Source organism: Anas platyrhynchos, chromosome 9, assembly GCF_047663525.1.
Source record: "Anas platyrhynchos isolate ZD024472 breed Pekin duck chromosome 9, IASCAAS_PekinDuck_T2T, whole genome shotgun sequence".
Lineage (NCBI taxonomy): Eukaryota > Metazoa > Chordata > Aves > Anseriformes > Anatidae > Anas > Anas platyrhynchos.
This window is the reverse complement of record NC_092595.1, coordinates 8,722,629-8,741,383: the sequence shown is the minus strand read 5'-3', so window position 1 is coordinate 8,741,383 and position 18,755 is coordinate 8,722,629. Positions and strand designations below refer to the sequence as shown.

Genomic DNA, 18,755 nt, shown 5'->3' with positions numbered 1-18,755 from the left:
AGCAAAGTCTGCCGACAGTCCCCAGCTAGGACCAGAGCCCTTCTGGGTCTTTGCTCAGCCCTGTCTGTCTTTGAGCAGGCTCTCTGAGGAGGCAGCCGGAGATCACACCTCTCCCTTCTGTGCCTTAACCTCAGAGATGGAGTTAAAACCCTAAAGAAACTACTTTGTTAAAGCACATGGGGGAAGGTACAGGTTAGCTGGTCTTAATATGCTCCAGGTTATCCAAACTGGAGAGAGGAGCACAAGCTCTGTGTGGCCCCGCAGAGCCCCAGGACTCAGTTTCAGGGAGACCCTGTCCTCCCCTGTCCTAACCCAGCTGTCCTTTCTGTTTTCACTTTCTTTTCTAAACATCATTTATTTCCTTCTGCATTAGCTTACAGATGCGCAGCATTGCTCTCGCCCTCCCTCTCCACCTCCTTTCCACTCACGTGACTGAGCACTCTGCATCAAGTGAAACTTCGCAGCCCACAGGAAACCTCGACTCCTTTTGACCTGCTCCACGGTGAGAAGCAGCATTTCTCGGCCTTGCAACTGTGCTGACCATGGGAAGAAGCTCGCCGCAGCTCATCTTGCTTGCCTTTGCCTGTGGTAAGTCACGTCTACCAGCATTTCTATCCGAAAAGAGACACAGTATGCTGCTTTTATTTCTTTGCACTTAACAGACTGAAAACTTGAGGGAGTCTTGTTCATAACAGTAAGGGAGCTTTCAGTAAAGTCCCACCGGTGAGAAATAACTATAACTACATTTAATTGCAGCTGGTGTAGACTTAGTCTGATGTTTACCCTAATATTTTGCCTTGTGCTCTTTGGTGATTTAAACTCTGTGACAGAGTCAGCTCAAAATAGTATTAGAAGTAGGCTTTTTAAATTTTCTTAATTAAATATGATTCCCAGGCCAGTGGAAAGGACTGAAGGTCTTGAGTGAAACAAGCAAAAGAAAAACTAAAGAAACGTTGCCTGAGTTGTTCATTTGTCTGCACCGCGAGGCGCAGAGCGTGAGCAGGAAAGCAAGAGCGAGGCAGGGGGTTCAGGGAAGGCTGAGGCAGGCTGAGGCTTATCTGCCAACAAACCACATCAAAGTCACCGTTCAGTCCTGCTCTGTGAAAATCTGTGGAGCCAGCCTGGTGAAGGATGTGTCCCAGCATGTAAAGTCAGCCCTCAGCACCTGTAGCTGTACGAAATCTACTTGGTAGGGGTGGATGGAGAGTGATAGAAACTGTAACAGGCAAACATTCGTTTTGCTCGCTGGTGGGGCACTGGGTTTCTGTGGTGTGTTTTCCTGTCAACGTGCCAGGATCACACCAGTAACACCCCGTCCCCCTCCCAGCTCTGCTGTAGCACCACAGAGAGTGGGGCAGCAGCACAGGGTCTCGACCACAAACAGTTCCAACCATGTTTGCTCTGCTTTCCCACACCCGCTTTATAGCCACAGGCTGCTGAAGTAGCCCCAAAATCTGTACAAGGAAGGAGAGAAAAATCAGGCTCAGGGAAGTAACTCAGTGGTCAGCAAAGATATCTTTGGCCAGGAAGAACTTTTTCCTTGGCTGCTCTTCATCCGTTTTTGATCGTGCCTTTAGTAATTTGTTGTGATCTTTAGTTAATGCCCCAAAGTCGGGTCTTTCTGCACAGGTAGGAAATTAAAAACAATCAGAGTTGAAAAGAGGAAGATCTGATGGGTTGGAGGTTTAAGAAACCCCTCTTGTCTTTGAGGAAAACTCTCTCGGAGAGTACTGAAACCTCTCAGAAAATCTTGGTGTTTTTCCAGTTCCTCAACAGCTTGAACCAAAGAGCCTTTCCCGTAACTGTAGGAGCTGGGTCAGGTTTTTGTGTCTGTAACTATTACAAAATCTGCCAGCCAAATACAAGCATTTCCCTCGGGTAGCGTAAAGCAGAACAAACCTGCTGGGCTGCTGAGCAGTGGGAGTGTGTGGTTAGCAAGAAGGAGAAAAAAATCCCCAGCATGAGGTTCTCCCACCCACCCCATTACAGAATGTCAGGCTGAGACATTTTGCTACCAGGTCATAGCACTGAGCGCTCCTCTTCCTCTGTGGTGCCTGGAAGCAGAGCTGCTGTGTGCCTTTGCTGGCATTGACTCTCATCGATGAAACCTCCCATCACCACGACTTGAAAACAGGAGCTTCCAGGCCCAGATTAGGAACGAAGGAAAAAAGAAATGGAAACTAACAGCAGGATGCAGGGCTTCAATTAATTGTTGCTCTGTGGCTGCTTTTGACGGCCACGACCACTAGATGCAGAGAGCAATCCTTACCTATCCCTGAGAGGGCTTGCTGAGCCCATGTGGTCAAATGCCCTTTGAGAAGATGACCCATGCCAACGGGCAGCATGGCTGTGGCCCAGCAGAGGCTCCAAAATGCTGGGCAGAGCTGTAGGATGAGACATCTGGTAGGTCACCTGGTGAGCACAAGCCACAAGCTACTTCAAAGGCACTTCGGACTTTATCCCTCAGTGACCCCATGGGGCTGAATGTTTTTCTGATGAAAAATAGTTAGGTTGCAATGACCTTTAGGGGAAATATGAAATTTCCTTTAAAAACTAGGGGCAGCATCCAAGCATTAGGGAAATAATGTTTCTCCCCATGTCTATATGAGATTGTGTTATCTGGTCACTAACCGAAACAGATTGGTTAGGTAAAAACTGAGAAGTACTGACTATTTAAGGCATTGAAATTTAAATATGAGTTGTTTCATGAACTTAAAGGGGGGAAAAAAAAAGAGAAAATTGCAACTTCTTCTGTTTTATCTCTATTGTGCTAGTTCAAATTGGACCACCTGTACCTGGTACACAGCAACTGCTCTGGTTTTCCACTGGCCCTGTCGATGTGAGCATACAGAGAAGGAGAGAAGTTATCTGCTTTCCAGCTTTGCCATCAGATGTTGTAAAGTCTAGGGGAAAGTGAGAAAATTAACTAAAGTATAATTATTAATTATGGCATTTTTAGGTTCCTTCTGATAAAATTCAGTACCAGAGGGATCTGTTCTGCCAATTTTTTTGTGCTTTTTCAACTCTATGAAGTTGTATTATGGGAATTTATCTATGTCCTCCATCCAATTTAGGTGGTAAAACATTTAACTAGTACATCAAGGAATAGATTTATGCCCACGATTTATTACTTTTGGCTTGATCTTATCTTTTCAGTGTCTTGGTGCATACTCACAATCAAAGACTCAAACAGAAGAGTTGTGACCTTTATCTATTCTTACAATGTATATTTTCATCTTGTCTTCACTTCATTAGTTTTATTTAGGAAACAGATATTTTCTCTACAGTTCTGCAAGGGACACAATTCTGTAAATGTTACAAGTGTAATTTTGATGCTGTGACTATTTTTAGATGTGGTCCAAAAAGCCCCTGAATGCTGTATCTTGAAATTTGTTTCTTGTTACTGAAAGACCATCACTAACAGGGCTAATCTTCCCCATTTGGAATATCCCCTTGGGCATCTCCCATGAAGAACTTGGGGGTTCAGGCTGACATGGCTACACCAACAGCATAAATACATTTTTGGAATTTCCCTGTCTCCCAGACTGGTTTCCCAGACTATTCTGAATCATTATAACTATTATGCTTCCACTCTTCCTTCAAATAATAAAAAAAATGTATTTTCCCCATGTTTGTTTGTAAGTAACCAACCAGCCCTTCACTTGTTCCACCCAGATTTCCTTTTAAAAGTACAGGCTGTTAAAACAACACCCATAAGCCATAGAACTTCTTCTTTAGACCTTGATAATTTGCTCTTAGCAAATCTTGCTGCATTGCTGTCTGTGAGGGAATTAATGTGCTGTGTGGGGATTGTGCAAGATCGACTCACACTTCCAGCATCCTCTGGCTTCTTCAGCAGCAAAAGCAGCACGTGGGGAGCCAGGAACCAATGTGCTGCCACTGCAACAGTTATATTCAGAGGTGTGAAGGCTAGAAGAGTGGTGAGAAATTATGGGTTGTCCACTAGTGTGTCTGCTTGCACTCTCCTATCATGGCGGGAGCCAAAGGAAGAACAAAATCATATCACCCATTCAATGATAACAAAGTCAGTGCAGTTATGTTGCAGGTATCAACAAGACTGTTAAATGCAAAGGTTTCAGACTACTCATTTTTTTGCTCTTTTGCAGCATTTTCTTCCTGCTGTGCTGAAGTGGCACTGGTTGCCAAGCAGTCTCCACAAACCACATCCTTCCACCATGCAGTTACTTCTGCTCACCCACTTTCTCTTTATCATTCTTCGCCCCATCGAGGCACCACGGTTCAATCTAACAGCACAGACTCCATGAGCCATACAACTGTGCAGAGAACAGGCCAGCATCAGGTAACCACAACATCAGCCCCCTACGTGACAGCCCAGGCAGGAGCAGCCACCAGAAGAGCAGCTGGCCAGACATCTCCCACGGCAGTAACCACAACAGCAGCAAATGCAACTGCAGCTGGCCAGACTACAACCCAAGCAATGGAAACAATTACACCAACTGTGAAGAACACAACCGTATACTCCACGGCCCCAGCCAACCAAACCACAACGCACGCAAGCACAGCTACAAACACAACCATGAAGAATACAACATCAGAGAAGCAAATGACAACCACTGCCAGAACTTCTACAGCCAAGAAAATTATAAATCCCACCACAGCATCAACAAATCGAACAACAACTCCTAAAAGTCCAACAACCACAGCCATGCACAACATGACCACCGTTCATCCACGGATTCAAACAACCACCTCAACTAGTACAGTGACGGTGAGACCCACTCTTGCACCACAGCCTTCTCCCATCCCCACTGGCACATACACCCTTTCCAGTGGGAACAAGACCTGCATCAAAGCAGCGATGGGTTTGCAGCTGATGGTTCAAAACAAACAGAAGGTGAGGTGAAAGCACTACAGGGCTCAGCCTTGTAATTCCTATTTCTTCCTTTGCTGGAATTTATTCTACTGCTTTCAAAGCAAATTACAGAATTAGGTTGTATGATAAAAATAAGGGGTTTGCTACCAGACTAAGGCCTTTTCTGTGCCACAGCAGCTCAGCTGCTCTACTTTGGCTTGTATGATGATGTCTTTGGGATGTATGGATGCTTTTTTATGGCAGTGGTACCAATACTTAGGAGGGCAGAATAGGCTCCAGTGTTATTTCTATTTTCCAGAATAGGAGACTAGTTAAAAACTGAATTGACTTCAGTGTAGGGCTTGAAACTTCAAGTTGCAATGAAAGCAAGAAATTTTCAACTCACAGACTTGGATTCAGAGATAGGTTGTCTTGATGATGACATGTTGAGCTCTTAAGACCACAGAAACTGCCAGGCTGGATCAGAGCATGGATCTGGGAAGCTGAGACCTTCTCTCAGTGGTGACCCATGGTGGATAATTCAGCAAAAGATGTAAGAAAACTTGAAATTGTGGTTATAGCCTTCACAGTTAAAGTTTTGTAGCCTCCATTAATGTCGTATGTGGGGTTACATCCTCAGGCTCTGGAGCTCATACTCCTTGAGCCATCCCCACTGCAAATCCACATATTTTTTGCCTGGAGTCAGAATATTTCTAACATGGGATGAGTATCTAATATGGATGAAAGTATTTTTCACCCCTCGTCTGGTTTGAAGCCAGGCAGGAAGTGTTCTTCCCGACTTCACCAGACCACAGTGAGATTGTTATTGCGAAAGTTAGGTGTGTATGAGACCAAGGGAACTGAGGAGTGTATTAAGGGCCTCAGAGGTCTCCTTTCAGACCACAGCATGGGTTGCCAGAAGTTAGAGAGGAACAGCCCATGCCAAAGTCAATCTAACCACTGCCTGCCTCTGTCTCGATCTTTCCTCTGCCCTCAGGCGCAAGTTCCCACTGCTCCCTCTCTTTAAACTATTTCTGGTGCTCATCTAACCCTGTTCTAACTCATTTTAGTTCACTAAATGAGCAGAAAGCTCTTCTTTTCTGCCAGTTTAATGCATTGGGACAGCTTGGTGCTAGGGTTGGTTTACAAGCAGGGAAGGACCCTGGCAGCCAGCAATTAGGCCATGCTGGAGCCACCAGCCATCAGCCTGCTCATCCAGACACACAGAGCTTGTCTGGAAAAAATATATTTGTAAATCTCTGTGAGTTTCATACTCAATTTTCCCCTCCTCTCCTTAAGCAGCCTCAGAATGTCTCTTCTCTCCACAGAAGCGGATGGAGTACTTGACTGTCAACCCCAACGCGACGCGGATATCTGGAAGCTGTGGGACAGTGCAGTCCGTGCTGAACATCACCTTTAGTGGAGGGTTTATAAACTTTGTCTTTGTAAAGGTAATTCTTGCATTTAATGGGAAGAATGGTTTAGGTTTGAGGAGCTGGAACCCGGGCTGCCTCTGATCCTCTCCCAGCCACCGCAGTGACACAGGGTGTGCTGCAGGAAAAGGCATTTCATCCACATCACTGCTAGTTTTCCACATGTGCGTGAGGCACTATTATTCCTATCCTTCCCAGGGGGCTAGAATCATAGAACCATTATTAGTTCGGGCTGGAAGAGACCTGAGGCCACCTGGTCCAACCCCTGCTCAGAGCAGGGCTACCTTCAATGTTACATCAGGCCTTGCTTGTTTGAACTCTGAATTTTGAAAGGTTCTTGTGTGTAATAAACAGTAAGTACAGCGCCCTGAGATCCTTTGGTAGAAAGTGCTAAAGAATGGCCTTACAGCTACCCATTTGGCAATGCAAAGTCTAGATTAGCCCTAAGCAAAATCTTCCTGTCATATCTACAGAGATAAAAGTCTAGCTGGGGGGAAGGCCAGGTCTGCTGCTTGCATTGTAAGGGAACAGAGAGAATGGGTTTGGCACTGGAGCCCCAGGAACCCTGCACAGGAACAAGGTGTGTGTGCTGAGAGCTCCGACTCATGCTGTCAAGCTGTTCTTACAAAACAATGTCTGAGGGGCAACCTGAATGCATGTGGAGTTAGTCATATGCTTCCCATAAATGCTGCCCAGCCAAAAGCTGGCAGTGGTTGTTAAATCCGGAGGGCAACCTGTGTGGGTGTACGTGCCCAGGAGCCTGCATACAGCCAAGGGAGCTTGATTTCTTCTAGTTTCTGTGTGGAAAATTCCAAACAACTGGACTACGACAACTAAATTGTAGATAAGTGCCCTTAAAATGCACTGCACCAGGGAGACTTATAAGCATGCATGGAAACCTGGTCAAGAGAGAAGCTCACGCTTTCTTAATATGAAATGTCTTTTTGACATTGTGTCCATCGATACCAGTTTCTGTCTGGAACCATATCACATGCAGACAAGTCTTCAGCCTAAGCTACCACGTGTACTGCTGACACTATAACCACAGGAGACAAATGCCTAGTGTTCAGTCACGCTCTCTCCTTCAGGCATTTACACGTTTTGAGAGGCAGCGTGCAGTGCTGCAGGTGGTTTAGATCGATAATTGTCTTGGTTTTAGTTTATGGCAGGAAGATTTCTAAAAGCTGCAGACAGAAAGTGAGATGACAAATCAAGGAGCTGTCCTAAAACAAGGGATCAGTTCAGACCATGAGTGTTTGGTTTAAATGTATGCTTTCTGCAACAAGGGTGCCATTTTCTGTGTTATAAGGATCCTTAGAAAAAGTCTGGTGATTCAAGTACCCATAAAAATACCAGCTCATAGCAGTGCTAAGTAGAGTGATGTGAACCTTTGGGAACTACTTGACCTCGCTTGTCCTGAAAAAGGTCCTGAACTGGCACAGCATCAGGCAATCCACCCAAGATAAGCCTCAAGAGAGTGTCAGGGCTCGGCTTAGCTTTCTTTGAAATGTGAGGCAATAAGAAATCTTTTTGCTGCTGTCTCTGATGTGTTTGGTCCCCACAGTCTCTTCAGCTGCTACAGTGCTGGCTTTGAACCACGAGTGCTCCAAAGGAGGCACTTCTGGTTTTCAAGGGTGACAGAGGAGCTGGGCTGAGGCCACAGTGTGGCTGTGGGGAGGTGAGGAGCTGGCTCAGTACTTACCGCTGCTGGGTGCCTTTTGCAAAGAACTCCACAAAAGGAAATTTTGCAACTAACCCCCAGTACATGAAGTAGGAGCAGGTGTTTACCCCAAGAAAAGTCATTAGCTGTGTCCAAACACAGCTGCCAAAAAAAAGATATGATTTGACCTCTGTAAGTAGGAACAATGCTAAGAACCTCTTTCTTTCTTAAACTTCTTTCACAGTCCATCCTGCCAGTTTTAAAACTGCATGATATTAAAAGCGTTTGCCCAGGAGACATTCGTGTCTACTGCCATTTCGCATCCAGCTGCACTCAGCAGTCCCTGTGTGTTCACACCTGGAATTAAAGTCACTAATGGGGCTGCTGCATAAAGACTCCAGCACAGCTAGCAGGCAGAAGCCCCAGAGGCTATCTCTTGTGACAGTCCTGGGGAGGGCAGTGTTCAGGCTGCACTAGGGTTTTAGAGCATACACAGGCAGGACCCTTAGAGGAACTTTTACTCTATGCTGTAGTACCAGGTGCTTTCCATGTCAGCAGTCTGTAGGCATATGGAGTAAAGCCAGCCAGCACCAACAGTGTCAACAGGGTTGAAATAGCAGTAATTGCTTCCCTGTAGACACATCCAGGTTGCTGATTCCTCATTTGTAGTGACTGATGTTGGCAGACAAAGTAGAAAATAAGAGGTGCTAGCATGTAGAGATGAGCTCCTGGCTCTCTGCTTGTTGCTGACCTCTCCCAGAACAAAACATCAATGAACACCAAAGCACGGCTGCTTTTTGCAGTTTACTCACACAGAGGACATCTGTGCATAAAGTGCACTGCAGTGCAGGGAGTCCTAGGTACTTCTAAATGTATCAGCTTAGGTTATACAAGCCGTCAGCCTGCAGGTCAGCTTGCAATTCAGTGCAAGATTACCCGTGCAGGCATTGTAGGAACTTTACGTGAAAGCAAAACAGGTTGCTAAAACTAAACTGGTCTTATGACATGCCTTGTGCAATGTATAACATTTGCTTAACTCCCTCCTACTTTGGGTTACCACAAGTATCACACTAATGTCTAGCCTGAGCAGTGTGTGCAAAAAGCACAACTGCATGGTTCTGTTTCACCAACCTGAGCAGAACTGGTGATGTATCTGAGATTATTGCAATACACCAGCTTATCTAGCAAGGATTTGAAAAAGAAAAAGCAATATATCCAAGCAAGTTGGATCGGTCTCAAAGGTGATGCTTTAAAAATTGTTTCTTTGGGATTTTTTGTGTGGGCCCACTTCACTATTGTGATTGTTTTGTTCACAAATATAGGGACGGAGTAGGAATAATGATACTTCTTTTTCAGAAAGCTCCCATATACTATGCCAGTGCAATTGAGGCTGGATTACAGTTACCTTCTGAAGGTCAGTGATTTTATGCTTAAAGTTCATAGTGTTAATTTCCTATCAAACTATTCTGTGTGTGGGGTAGGCTTTCATATCTTTAAAACTCTGAATTTTGCCAATTATGCATTTATTAGGCTTTCAGTATGTCATTCATCTAAATATTATGTCATGCAAATGGAAGTGACCAGGCTGCAGTTCAATCAGAATCTTAAACTTGTCCTTTTGTCCTCAAAAACTTTGCCTTTCTTTTCACTACTCTTTCAGAATTGAGATTATTTTAGGCATAAATTTAAGGTCCAAAACAGTCCTTAGTCTTGAGAATAGCTTTTATCTGCCAGCACAGGAAAACGATGTGAAAAAAAAAAATAAATGGAATAACTTACTAGTGGTCAGGGCCAGCCTGAGTTTGACAGCCTGAGCTGTGACTGCTACTCATCCTCCATTTCATCTCTGAAAGAGGCTGTTTTAGCAGTGTTACTGTGCGTGCCCATTTCTCACTGTTTCCTCTTTATGGCCTCCAGGGGTACTTTACTATGTAGCCATACATGAGCAGCATTTTACAGCAAAGCTGGGGAATTCCTTTAAGTGTGCCAGCAAGCAAACCTTTGGCTTGGAGAAGACCTTTCAGCTACTCATTGTTAATATGCAGCTGCAGGCCTTTGATATTGTCGGTAATCAGTTTGGAAAAGGTAAGTAACCTGCAGACCTCTTCCACCTTCTGAGATCTAATCGTCAGCACTCAGCCTGAGGTATCTCCTTCTGCTAGATTTTCACCATATAAACCACTTCCCAACTACTCTAACCTGACTAACCTGTCTTACCCTTTTCCCAGTCATTTTCACCATGGTGCAATAGTTAGGGAAGATGGAAGAGTATCTTTCCCTCCCACATTAAATAATTTATCTTTCCCATTTTTATTAAAAATATTCAACTCTACAGCCACCATTTTATTCTAGAGCAAGCAGAGGTGTGCTCACCACCATTTCACTGGCTTCTTCCAACCCCTGATATGTAATACAGTTCAGTTCAAGGTCACTGCTCTCAATATAGCCAGATCTTAGCTGTTCTGAAAAGCTCTTGACACCCATGACATCCCACAGCTGCAGCAGTGAAACTGCCAACTAATAAGGGATATTTGTTAATGCAGGATGATACTTACAGAGCAGCTGTGTCTAGACATGATGAAATGTGCTCCCGAGGAGGAGCACAGTTGGCGTGCTCCCTAGTTCCAGAATTAAATGTGATGTTTTTTTCTGCAATTTGTCTGTTTTGCAGAAAGGCAAACGTATCTTATTTCTACTCGCTGGGAAGACAGAGACAGATCAATGCTGATTCCTCTAGTCCCTGGATTGCCTATTCTGGCACAATATATTGGGGCTTGTCACAGCTTCTTCCCTACACCAAACCTATGTTTCCTTCCAAAGGGAAATGGGATGTTGCCATCCGTGTTTCTTGTCAGGATGCAGCTGGGTGTGGGGTCCAGGGCTGCTGGGTGACCTTGGAACTTCCCATGTTTCACAGTATGGGTACTCTGTTTACTGCCTTACTTCTTATGAGGTGCATGAAAGATTCTACACAGAACAGAGATGGTCTCAGTAGTACCCTGACATCTCTTTCAAACAGCACATCTTTATGTTCCTGTGACTTTCTCTCAGGGTATTTCCATACAAGAATTCAGGTGGACAGATAGGCCTATCAGTAATCCAGCCCTTTACATGCACTAATAAAACATTCCCATCTTCTGCCATCTGACTTCCTTAATGCTTACAAAATATTGCCCCTGTATTCTTCTTAATTTAGATCTCTCTTTCGACTCCATTTATCTCTGTCTGACTCATTCTTTTGTTCAAAATTTTGGCTGCTTTTCTTATTCTAGAAGGAATAGAAAGGGAAACTACATCTGGAGCTTTTTTAAGATAAGGAAAGGTTTTTTTTTTTTTTTTTTTTACAAACTTTAAGTTTTTAAAACCCACACTGAGAATTCAATCTGTGCTCTCAGTCTTGTGAAGATTTTTTCACAGGATAAAACTGAACTGGGACAACTCATAGGAATCAAAGTCCCATCTGGTCCCCATATTCATGTTTGAATTTTTACAATGTATGAAATCAGATATGACTTTTGGTATGGCCTCACTTCTGGCAGAGGCAGCTTAGGAAGAGTCTCTCTCTTCAAGGTCAGGCTGATCTCTGCTAGGCAATACCATACACAAAATTAAACTAGTTTTGCTCTTAATCAAAGGGCTGAGAAAGCACGTACCATCTCTGAAAGAATTCTCTAGTGGCTGTGAAATAGTTATGACAGTGTTACATAAATCTGCTGTGTGTGTACATTTTGAGATACCAAATCCCCAGTGAAGGGAGGGTTCTATAAAGCAAGCACATCACCAGCCTGTAGGTTTCTTGAGACCTGTAGTTTCACTTCTGTTGATCTGGATTTGCTTATCATTAAAAGAGGAAGAAAGCACTGATGATCACTGGTTTCAAGTTGCTTACATTTCTGTAAAGACTGCAGCAGTGTTACATCTATAACTTGGTCTGTTTGAGTCTGAAAAACTGCAAGTGTCTTCTGAACTGCATTTCAGCAGATCAGAAAGAATTCCCAGTGTTCACAGCCCAAGGTTTTCCTCAAAGTAAAGTGAGTAAGGTTTTTGAGAACTTTTGAAAAAAGCTTGTATTCATTAATTTCTGGAATGCGAATGCATAGTCTACAAGCATGGTGTTCTGCTCTAACACATTCTTTGATCTCCTTTTACTTTCAGAAGAAGAATGTTTTCGTGATAAAACCAGGAAAGCAGTTCCCGTCGCTGTGGGCCTGAGCATACTGGGACTGTTGGTCATTGTGTTCATCACATTCCTGATTTCCAGAAAAAAGTCATACAGAGGATACGAACGTATATGAGGTGCCTTTGTACTTCCAGATGTGTGTGGCAAGTAGAGAAGTCCCAAGTTTTTGCTTCTACCTGGCAGTCTCGCTACCCTGGAGGCGTATTTTTAAGTGAAATGACACCATGTGTTTAAAGCTAATGCATGTTTCTGGGAGTGATTTTGTTAAGGTGGGAAGGAGAGGACTTATGCCATGTATTTTAGGCTATTCTTAGTGTCTAATTTAGATGTAGTCCAGATGACCAAATTTGAAAGAATAAATTCCTTATATTATCGACAAAGGAGGCAATTCAGACCACCTAAGTCAGATGATCAAAAATAGTTTAAAGCAGACAGTATCATTATCCACCATAAAATCAATTAGATTTTTCTTAAAAATAAAATAAAAAGTTAACAAGAACCCAGTTCTTAAAGATGGCATTCAGATTTCTTAGAAGAGATGAGTCCAGTAGTACAACCTTCCAGTGAGCAGAGCAGAGGTCCACAGCTACAGACAACCCTGTTAAATCAGAGTTCAGTACTAGCCTTGTGGGAGCATTGTGTTTGCTGAAGGCTCAGGGCAAGTTAAAGTATGACTTCCATTGATAAACAGATTCCCACTAGTCTTTTAAAATACCGGGGTTATAATTAGTAACTTCTTGTTGCTTCCTACTAAGCCTTTCAGAGGGACACAGTGGTAATACGTTAGTTACCCTCATGCTGAAGGCAGTATTTTTAGATTTTTTTCTAGCTGCAGCTGACTGCATGCAGATACGATGACTCAAAGAGGGTCTCTCTTAATGTGGGAAACATACCATTGCCACTGAAAATGCTGGGGATTAAGTAGCCAGCACTGTGGCAGACCTGCACAAGGTCCTTGAGCAAACAAATCCATCGAAGCTCTCTGTTTAGGGCTTCCGTGGGAACTAAAAGCCTGCACAGGCTTTGGGCAAACATTCTGCCCAAGAGTGAATGCTACCCAATGCACTTACAGTTGACCAGCCAGATTTTCATATGGAAATAGCTTGGAGTTGCTTTAAAGCACACTATTTGTAACACTCTGTAGTCTGTTTCCTGCTAAGCAAATGATGAAGGTTTGTAAGCAGTAATTGCTTATAAGAATAATTAAGTTCAGCTAGTGTTCTCTGTTGTCACACAAGATTTACAAAGCTAAACGTATGCACATAAACACACGTGTACACACACATACCGCATACAAATCTTACTTAGTAAGCAAAATGTAGTTTGCTTACTTCAGCAAACTACATGAAAATGATAAGAAATTATATATAAAAACATTTATAAAAGAGAAAATAATATTCTGTAAGAGCTCATTTCCTCCTTAGGGGTTAGAGCAATGTTAATGTTAAATGTTACTAACACAAGTTTTGCCTTGAAAAGGACTTTGGAATGGCACCCATTAAACAAAAGAAAGACTGAAGTTATCTGTAAAAATTCCTTGTTTGTTGTTAGTTTAATTTGGAAATAAGCAACATAGAAATGCTGGAAGATAGTTTGATTTCCATTAAGCAATGGCCCAAATCCTGAGCAGCTATGACTGGTAATGGATTTTCATGGGGTAAAACAGATGTCAAAACCTCGTGACTCTAATTTGCCCTAAGTATTTTTTAAAATAATTTTGATATTTTGCTAGTATTTAACCATTGAGAGTTTAGTTATTTAAACTGAGAAAGGAAAGAAATCCTTCCATTCCATGAACTCCTGGAAGGTGCTGGACCACATCAAGCAGGAAACACGTCTCAGCAGCCGCACCATTCCATAGTCGCCCTAACAGGTAGCTGTGTAATTAACAATCTCCAGAAATGTTCCCTTTGAGTCTGAATGAACCCATAAGTAAGAATGATGAAGACAATTTTGAAGCACTTTTGCACTTGGAGAAGAATAAGGCAGAACTCAGAACCACTTAAGAGCAAGGGACACAACTGACTACAATTAGAAGGTAAAGCAGCATATAGACACAGTAATTTGAATGCTCCAGTATTTCAATGATTATTTTGTAAAAGGCTCCAGCAATGTTGATATTACTTAACAAACTTTAGCTTATTTTAGCTCTTCCTCTTTTACCCTGTTAGGGGACACACAGCCCACTGACCTCAGTGTCTTTGTTCAGGCCCTGGGCTTAATAGGATCTCCCTAAATATCAGGGTGATCTTCCTGTTCATGGTTCCTCTCACATGAAAATCAGTGAGTTAACAGGAGATCTGGGTGCTGGGAACAAGTTCCTGTCTCTAAGAACTAAAGGTCTGGAAAGATTTGGGGAATTTTGAGACTGCTGCTTGTTTCTTCTGAACAAAGTGAAATGTCAAGTTTTGTTCATCTGATGAAGAAGTGAAGCTGTGGATTTTTCTGAGTTACTTGTTCCTAAGTAGAAGAGAACAGTTTCAATACTATTGAACTGTTGTTTAGAAAGCAGATTTTTTTTATATGGTATTAAAGGGGCTTTTTTTTGTTTTTGTTTTTAAAAACAATGTCATTGTTGAGGTGCACAGCAACTAAAGGAAAATATATGGAAGTGCTTCCAGTTGAAAATGAACCCCTGTGTGCAATACTTATGCTTGTGTTCTAAAACTGTGACATGTGGACATTTGAACAAGCATTGCCTTAAAAGCAGAGTTCCACACACAATCTGACCCAAAGCCATTCTGACTGGTGGTCAATAGGCATCTTTCCAACTCAAAACTAAATCCTATTTCACATGTTCTTTGGGGTTTTGGATTGTCTGATATATATGGTTTATTACTTTTGTTGATATGAATTTAGCATTTTCTTGTTATGCTCTGTACTGAAAAAAGCTCTTTATGTTAATATTAAATCTTTTAACATTTTCTAGCAAAAGGAGGCTAGAAAGGTGTTCTTAATGGTTGGTTGTGTTTAATCTTGTGACATCCTCTGGCATGTTTACCAGTGATGCAAAGATAATGCTTTTTTCCCCTATTTTTTTCTCACTTTCATGAATCAAACTGTTGGTATTGAGCAATGCTTAGATTCATGTTTTCATTTTTTTTTTATTGCTATTATTTGTTTGCTGTTTTTCTGAAGCTGCCTACAGTCCTTTCTGGGCTTGCCCTAAATGGCAGAGGTGACGTGCCCGTGTTCTAAACCCATGAAACAATTCCAAGTTCCCATGACACGCTGCCAACGTGCAGCCAGATGAGTCCAGTGGAGTTTGTGCTTTACAGCAGCTGAGGATCCATTGGACAAGTCCTTCCTGCATCAGATCCCAGTCCCCAGGGTGCAACCATTCCCCCACCTGCAGCCTGGCCTGAGTGCTGTCACCTCCTTCCCCGAGCACAAAACACACAGGCAGCCCAGTGCTCTGCTGCTCCTCTCACCCCAGGGCACGCCGCTCACGTGGTCTCTCGCACACCCAGGCTGGACACAAGAGCATCCCATAGGTACATGCTGTCATAGTTAGCCAAGCTGCCAAGGAGTTTATAAAAGTTTAATTGCTTTCAGTCATTTATTGCTCTCTGATATACAAAAACAACATTAAAAAAAAAAAGTCCAAATTAAAAACCAGCAGTTATTTCTTGTTGAGCAGAGGAAGGGAAATGTAGATTAGCTTCCTGAGTGTATGAAGAAGGTTTGGGTGATCTCTTCTAGCTTGCTGTAATATGTGGTTGCTAAAAATTACTTTGTTATGAGAAGTAAGATATGCTCATTATTTTTCTATTATTGGTATTTCTATAATAAAGACTGTATTTAGTCATTAGAGTGTGCATTTCTGTGCAATTGCTTTCTTTTGAGTGCTGTTCCACCTAAGCTGTTTAAAATAAAATTGCAGTCTAACAAACAGGCAGGGGCATATGGGCTTTGGACACAAGCCACAGACACAGATTTGCTTATATCCTAGCCATGACTCTGACAATGATTTTTTCTGTGGTTTGGGCATCTCATCTGACATTTCTATCTATGTGTCATCGGTATTAAAAAATAAATAAAATTGAACACAGTACGAAGTTTTCTGTTAATCCCCCCACAACTTCCTGTGTTGCTTTTTTTTATATGTCTACTTCTCGTTTTGATTGCTATTGGTCCAATAAACACAGACCATAACTCACAGCAGATGTAATGGATGTTTTTTTTAATTTGTGTTTAAACTCTTTTCACAGATAATAATCTTAGGAACTGTTCTGAGAGTCTTCGGAAGAGAATGCATCTTTTCAGTGTTCAGTTATGGAAAACAGAGGAAATAAATAGCTCGGAAAATACCAGATATTAATTCCTGAATTCAACAGTTTCTATGCCGTTCAAAGGAATTCCCCAACGAATGTGACTTTGCTGTGATTCTGCTGTTACGTCAATAACATAACAGCCACCTTAAAATAGCAAAGCCATGACACAGCTGTGAGAGGTAAACTGCTCAGCAAAAAGGGGCATATAGAAGTTCTTCAGATTGATCTTCAACGATTTTCCAGTGAAACTTGAAGCCAAGTTTGGCAAATAAGCACAGGCAGACCCCATTTTGGGTGCAGGTTCCCGTAACGTTTCACTGTCGGGAGGCTGCACGAAGTAGCTAGGCTGACTCAGAAAGAGAGGGGTGGGCAAAGAGATTGGGAAACAGGATAACTCCTTCACTCTGTGTGCAAGATAAGGCTCTGAAATGGCTGATTGAGTCTCACATGTCATGTTCTTCATATCTAAAGAAGCTAAGGTAGTTGGATGAATTGCAGTAAAGCAGATGTGGTAAAGATGGGAGGAGAAAAACTTATCTTTATGTTGCTGACAGCTGATGCATGGGACTTATCTATTAGAGAAGTGGCAACAAGGGCAGCAGAAAGAAAGAAACTTATCTCAGGGATAAAATGCCGTAATAATGACTGCTGGTTATCTCAGAAATCTCTCTTTCTTTACAAGGATTAATGGCAGATGGAAGAATAATCAACCATTTTTCTTTTTAAGGCAAAAAATAAATCTGTAAGTCACACCATGGACAGTTCTAGAAGCACAAAGCATTGGGATTCACTGAAGAAATGGCTTTGCATCACAGTGTCTAGGAGAGAAAAGTATTTAAAAAAAAAAAAACAAACACCAATTTGAGGAAAATAGCAAGGGTGAGTGGAGAAAGATTTCTATAAAGTTAATCCTCACTAGTAAACTAAGACACTTGAAAAGTACATGGATGGCGAAAGGACAAACTGAGCTTACCTCTCTGCCACTCATGATAAGAAAGATGTGAAATAAGTTTGTATCTGCAGTGTCTTCCCCAGGGAGACCAGGGCAGGAGGGGCTGGGGATTCCAGACAAAGGCTAAAGGTTATCTGGTGCATCCATGAAATGCACCTATATTTAGTGAGAGATATGCAGGGATTAATATATGCTCATATCACGAAGACTAAGTCCATGCATACAGCAAAAGACATGCTTCAAGCTAAAAGTTAATATGTGAAGGGAGCTAAGCAACTCTGAGCTAATCTTTTTCTTTCTCACACCAATAGCTCTGGCCATGCCAATAACTCAAGGCCATGCATGTCTGAAGCTCATGTTCCCAGCACCTGGGCTTTCCCAGCTAGCCACAAAATGTCACATAACCTTCATTTTACTTTTTCTGTAAGTTCTATTCCCTATGAAGTTGCTAGATCCCAAGTATTTTATTAAATTATTGTTTCATTGGCTCAGGTTCTTAACTCTTCCTTCAAAATTTTTAAAAGGAGTAAGTTGCATTCGCATGTGCAGAAATGTCATAAATGTTTTTTGGAGAAAATGGGAAGTGTTCAATCTGAGTCAGAAAATCTGTACAGATTAAAGACATGGATCTTGTTTTTGAACCTTGGCTTTGCTGGGGTTTTCCTATAGCCCATACCTTTCTAAAGAATATGATTAATGAGTCCAGCCAATGTTTCACCTTGTTTATCAAACCAGATGATCTTAGAGGTATTTTCTGACCTACATGATTCTATGAGTCAGTGTTTTTGCTGTGGGATTATTTTTTTATCACCCCAAGTAAAATGAATTCAAATTTCAAACAAATTATGTTGTTCACAATCTGCTCATAGAAAAAAAAATGGGGGGGGGGGGGGGGGAGAGATAAGTACTCAAATAAATAACATAAAGCAGCTTTCAAAATATACAACCTTCTACAATAAAAATTAAAATGTTACCAGCCCAACCTATTCAATACATCACTAGGTTCATGGCAGTGCCTCCATCTATGTACATGCACATTAAGCATATTGCTGGTGTCAGTGGGAAAATGGTTACTTTCTGCATTTTGGTTTTATTACATTGCCCTTTCAAATATCTGCATACTCAAACTGGTGATCCCACTTGACCTTGCACGCTCTAAAAGCCACACTGACAGGACACTTTCACCAAGAGCAGATTTGCAAAACAAATGTGCTTGCTACTTCTGTTAGTTTTACTGTTCAAAGTGTAAAATCCTCCACCACCTCTGATTTATGTATTGCAGAATATCCTTAGCTCTCTTAGTGTTTAATGGTAAACTACATAAAATGCTGCCATCTTGTGTTTAAAGACAAACATGCTGAAAATTTTGTTTAATCTGTATGTCAATAATACTGCCACTATTACAACTGATGGCTTGGGTGT

The 18,755-nt window shown here is 42.1% G+C and overlaps 1 protein-coding gene across 1 annotated transcript; it reads left to right on the top strand.

Annotated features, from left to right (window-relative positions):
- Positions 1 to 416: 416 nt before the first annotated feature.
- Positions 417 to 16,268, top strand: LAMP3 (lysosomal associated membrane protein 3). Its single transcript, XM_005024672.6, has 6 exons — positions 417 to 588; positions 4,128 to 4,876; positions 6,163 to 6,285; positions 9,284 to 9,341; positions 9,845 to 10,012; positions 12,083 to 16,268. The coding sequence occupies exons 1-6, from the start codon at positions 543 to 545 to the stop codon at positions 12,220 to 12,222; spliced, it is 1,284 nt and encodes a 427-aa protein (XP_005024729.2). The 5' UTR covers positions 417 to 542; the 3' UTR covers positions 12,223 to 16,268.
- The last annotated feature ends 2,487 nt before the right edge of the window (positions 16,269 to 18,755 follow it).

Excerpts from the sequence above, each read along its gene's own strand:
- LAMP3 (XM_005024672.6), top strand. The coding sequence starts at position 543 with ATGGGAAGAAGCTCGCCGCAGCTCATCTTGCTTGCCTTTGCCTGTG. Across the intron at positions 589-4,127 it reads CTTGCTTGCCTTTGCCTGTG|CATTTTCTTCCTGCTGTGCT; the intron begins GTAAGTCACGTC and ends GCTCTTTTGCAG. Across the intron at positions 10,013-12,082 it reads CGGTAATCAGTTTGGAAAAG|AAGAAGAATGTTTTCGTGAT; the intron begins GTAAGTAACCTG and ends TTTTACTTTCAG.